Consider the following 5,479-nt stretch of genomic DNA (forward strand, 5'->3'; position numbering starts at 1 on the left):
TACCAATTTGTTTATGGTCAGAAGAGACTGTACCATTAATGTTCACAGAATCAATATTTTCATTTTTAGAACTATTATTTTCTATTCTAAAGAAGGAAGCTGCACTTTGCTAAAGGCATCTTCTTCTGAAGGGAATAAAGGAGCATTTGCCTTGTATAGTGAGTCTAACTCAGTTTGCATAATATCTCAGCTTCTGACAAACCAGACTGAACTCTGCCATGAAGGGGTGCTAGAAAAATATAGTTTTCTCTTACGGTTATTTATTTATTTATAAATACATATTTAAGTTTATTTACATTACAATTTCTGGAACATTTGCCAACTTCTCCGGGCAAGCATCATAACGGTGTCGCGTAGGCCGAGCTGGAGTGACGTCACCCGGAAAGACTCCGCCCACCGCGACGCGACGGGTTCGGAAATCGAAAGATCTTCTGGAAGAAAGACGGACGGACGAGAGGAAGCGAAGGATGTGGGACAGCTGCTGTTAGACCTGTGTAAAAATACGCTATCATTTCGTGTTCAGATCCTGAGGAAACACAGTTCACTAGCGCAGAGCAACCGTCGAACCAGAGAGAACATGGGGAACCGCGTCGCTCGCGAGGACTTTGAGTGGGTTTACACGGATCAGCCTCACGCCGACCGGAGGAAAGAGATCCTGGGTGAGTCTCTCTCTCTTTCTCTCTCCTCGGTATATAAACATCGCTTCTTCTACTCATCAGAGTCGTTTTGATCCGTTACGAAGGATTATATGACGGTTTACCCGCGACTCGAATGAGTTAAAGTTAGCCGTTATGTAAAATGACCTCCCGCCGAAACCCCAACGAGCCAAGTGCCTTTTATTATATTTTATTGTAATGTTTCTTTACCGTCTGTTATGTGTGAAGTTGATTTATAACGAGAGAAAACCGTGAGTTTGCAGTGTTCGTCGTTAGTTGAGGGATGACCGTTATGTGAGGGCCACTCCCTGACAGACACTAACTTACATAATAACACCGTTACTAAACTAACGTTACAGCAGTCACTTCAGCACATCTGTTACTACACACTTCATCAAGTTTGGAGAATTTACCTCAGGATATATGAAGCTTTGTCAGCTAGCGTTAACCGGTTAAACTGCGTGCTCGAGTATTAACGTTAGCAGCTAACGTTAATTCGTTTCATAACTCTCCGAAAACTGTATGTGCAGTGAGTGAGACTTTGTGTCTGTTTTGAACGATTTAATAATCTCTGCTTTGTTTGTTGAGCTGTGTTTGAAGAGTTTAATGGGAGTGTGGTGGAGTGACGGTCACATGAGGAAGCTCAGCCAACTCTCTCTCTCTCTCTCTCTGTTCATTCATTCTGAATCTCTCTCTCTCACACACACGTACACACACACTTAGCCATCCAACTGGGGACATTATGTAGACTTACATTGTTTTATATAACGACATATATATATATATATATAGAGAGAGAGAGAGAGATTACAGAAAATAATCCCAACCCTGACAAGAGCCCACGAAATCCCAATATTTTTTTTTAACATAAAAACATACGGTTAGGTAGGTACACACGTACGCATAAATGGGGTGAAGGTACAGAAGGCTATGCTGTTATTAGTATCATCTCCTCACTGATAAAGCTGCTTATGAATGCATGTAGAAAACTGATGAGCAAGCATTGATCTATTTGTGGACTTTGGATAAACATAACAACTGGTTTATGGATACTTTTCAATCATTCTGTGTTTAACACAAGAGCACTCTGTTGCTAATACATGATTTATTCATGATGCCCTCACGGACACACACCAGTCGTCTGGTAAATGATTCTGTAGCGGTTTAGTTATAGTTATGCTTTAGTTTGAATGGATTCTACTGCTCTGAATCTATTATATGACAGTCTTATTCAAACAACACGTCCTCCTCACGTCATATTTGTTCAGCAGACGCTGTCTTCATGCGAGCTCATGTTTGTCTGATCTGGAGACGATCCAGGATCCTGCACACTTGTGCTGACATGTATTCGGTCTTACACACAGCTGTTGCGTGTACAGTAACCTGACTGCCTTTGCTCTGTAGCGTTATGTAATATATAAACCCTGGATTAGGCTTTAAAGTAGCACTCTTGCCTCAAAGCAGTAGTTACTTGTCCTGCTTTATAAAAAACCTTGTATGAGAAGTCCCACATTTAAATTCTGCTGTGTGTTTGTATTGTTTCTGTGAAGCTTTAGGCAAATGAGATTGGCTTCGGGCTTCACCATATGAAGCATATTAAGATCTAGATGACAGAGAGCGGTGACGTTACGAGCCAGCGCACCAGATCCCGCTGGTGTCCAGTTGCGTTAATTTGTCATGGAAATGGACATCATTTGAATGCACTCGTCCTCCACATCAGATTGTTCCAGTTTTACAATGGTTGTCTTGTGTTTTCTTTGGCAGCCAAATACCCAGAGATCAAGTCTCTGATGGGACCCGACCCCAGGCTGAAGTGGATCGTCTGTACCATGGTTGCCGTCCAGTTTTTGGCCTTCTATTTGGTGAAGGACCTGCCGTGGAAATGGGTCATGTTCTGGACGTATGTGTTCGGGAGTTGCATTAATCATTCAATGACTCTAGCGATTCACGAGATCTCTCACAATACGGCTTTCGGCAACAACCGCGCCAGATGGAACCGCTGGTTCGCCATCTTCGCCAATCTGCCCATTGGGCTGCCCTACTCGGCCTCCTTTAAGCGCTACCACCTGGACCACCACCGGTACCTGGGTGGAGACGGGGTGGATGTCGACATCCCCACTGATTTCGAGGGCTGGTTCTTCTGCACCCGTTTGCGTAAGCTCTTCTGGATCATGTTCCAGCCGCTCTTCTACGCCATCCGTCCGCTCTGGATCAACCCCAAACCCATCACCCAGCTGGAGCTCCTCAACGTGGCCATACAGCTCTCGTTTAACGCTGTGATGTACTGGGCCTGGGGCGCCAAGCCCTTGGTCTACATGATGATGGGCTCCATGCTAGGAATGGGTCTCCATCCCATCTCAGGACACTTCATCGCAGAACATTACATGTTCCTCAAAGGCCATGAGACCTACTCTTACTACGGATCCCTAAACCTGCTGACGTTCAACGTGGGGTACCACAACGAGCACCATGACTTCCCCAGCATCCCAGGACGCCGTCTGCCGAAGGTAAGAAGCTGTTCAGTCCGTCTCAATAATTCAGTTCAGGTTTGTCCTAGAGCAGCTTCACAGAAAACTGAAGTTACATACATTTAAATATGAAAACTCTGGTGCTGTTGGGTCATTTTAGACTGAAACATTTTCTGCTATGATTTATTGAAATGATTTATTCCACGGTCTGTCTGAATACTGGATTCTGATTGGCTGGCAGGTGTGCAGTAATGCACAGGTAGTTCCAAGTCAGTTTAATCACCATTCCTTTATTGATGCACACACACACAGAGAAAGTGCTGCTCTAATGCGCACACACACACACACACACACACATCACTCGCGTGCATGTGCACACATCACACACACACACAGATAGAAAGTGGGAAATCTCAGTTTATGCTGCGCACACATAAACCTGTCAACATTTCCCCACAATTTTTATAAACAAAATATCCTAAACACTAGATCACTTCATTATATCCTCAACGACGACGAGGTCAAATCAAATCAGTGTTTTTGAAGTAATTCATTGTTTGTAGACAGAGACGCACAGATGCAGCAGGTAATACACACATCTCTCTCTCGATCGATTAAAATAAATGCTATAATTCAATCTTACCGCACTGTTTGCTGTCTGTGTCTGATTTGAAGCGGGCAGGATGCTAGAGCTAATGTGCCAAAATTGACAAAAATAACCATAATTTTTACACATTCTGTTAAATATTGCACTGCAAAGAGCAATACCAGTTTTAACTTGTCAAATGATCATGGAATAACTTGATAATCGACAGATCTTAAATGCACTTTGGTTCTTCACCTCCACGGTGACCCGTTGATTATCCCTTACTTCATTAACTGGAATGGTATGAAATTTGACAAAGGTTTTGGCGCTTGCTGTGTGAAGAAATAAGATTCAGAAAAAGCCACGCAGACAGTGCAGCTCCTCTGATCATGACTCTGCTCCCTCCTCAGGTGAAGGAGATCGCAGCGGAGTACTACAGAGAGCTGCCCTGCTACACCTCCTGGATCACAGTGCTGTATGACTTTATCATGGACGATGAACTGAGTCCGTACTCGCGTGTGAAGAGACGGCTGACAGGAGAGGTCAAGCAGGAGTGAGCAAGAGGCTTCCCCTGCGTCTGAGGACATTCCCATCTTACTTTCTGGCTTTTAGCAAGTGTGCCGACTCATTTTAATTGTGAACCAAACCGTCTGAGCTCCTCTGTTGCACAGAGTCTGAAGATTTCCATCTGAACGCTGATGTTTCTGCTCGCCCGCAGTTATCTGTCAATGAAAAAATCCAATAGAATATATATGAAGCATCCAGAATACAAGTTGTTTGTTTACATAATAAATGTGTACTGTGTATATTTATGTAAATATCAAGTCACACATACAGCATATATATTTAGAAAATATTTACATAAATTATATATATATATATATATATTTCTTATATACATGCATTTGTGTGTATTTATATTTACATAACAAATATACACAGTACACAAACAAGTATTATGTAACTCAAACGGTTTGTTTTGTGTGTGATCAATCGTTTGACAGCACTAGTTCTGTATCATTTTGACAATAACGTTAGCTCAGAGATGAGTGTCTCATGAACACACGCCACAGACCGGACTGATTAAACCTTCATCATTTTACCAAGTGAGTAGATTAATCTTGACTAACAGTGAAGTACTGAGTGGACAACATTTATACATTTTATATTACATGACCTGTAAAGCCTTAATAAATGTGTGCAGGTGTCTAATGATTGTTCTTGGTTTCTTTCTGAAATACATGAAGATCTGATGTAGATATGATATGTTTTAACCCTGAATACTGGAATGGCAGTACTCTACCAGTCAAAAGATTAGACGGAAAAAAGACATGTAGACGTGACTTATATTTAAAGTAGTAGTAATAGTGTCAGATGTCAAAACCTTTCTCTCTCCACACACACACACACACAATCTCTCTGAAAGCTCTGGAGGATCTCTGATGGATCGGTCCTGGACACACAACTAAAGTTCAGCCTACTTTACAACCTACTCATGCAAATTGTTCATTTTAATCCAGATTTTCTTCTAAGCTGTTACGATCATTTTATCTGATTTTTAAAGCAGCAATCATCTTCAAGATAAAACACTGTGAAGCAAACTTTATTGCATAATTTCATGAAATCTTTGATTATGTTAAATAATGTTGTTCTTCCGTGAGCAGAGATCTCACTGCAGGAAAAATGGAGGAGAAAACCACACGGCCAGTTTACCATTTCAATGTTTGTTTTTAGTACAAAATATCCAAAAGTTGCTTAATGGTTTTCAT

General features: G+C 41.8%; 1 protein-coding gene across 1 annotated transcript; it reads left to right on the forward strand.

The window, feature by feature from the left end:
- Positions 1 to 395: 395 nt before the first annotated feature.
- LOC113057445 (sphingolipid delta(4)-desaturase DES1-like) lies at positions 396 to 4,925 on the forward strand. Its single transcript, XM_026224874.1, has 3 exons — positions 396 to 659; positions 2,421 to 3,163; positions 4,121 to 4,925. Exons 1-3 carry the CDS (start codon positions 578 to 580, stop codon positions 4,265 to 4,267), a joined length of 972 nt encoding a protein of 323 aa, XP_026080659.1. The 5' UTR covers positions 396 to 577; the 3' UTR covers positions 4,268 to 4,925.
- Positions 4,926 to 5,479: the final 554 nt, after the last annotated feature.

The sequence above is a fragment of the Carassius auratus genome, chromosome 38 (genome assembly GCF_003368295.1).
Source record: "Carassius auratus strain Wakin chromosome 38, ASM336829v1, whole genome shotgun sequence".
Taxonomy (NCBI): Eukaryota; Metazoa; Chordata; class Actinopteri; order Cypriniformes; family Cyprinidae; genus Carassius; species Carassius auratus.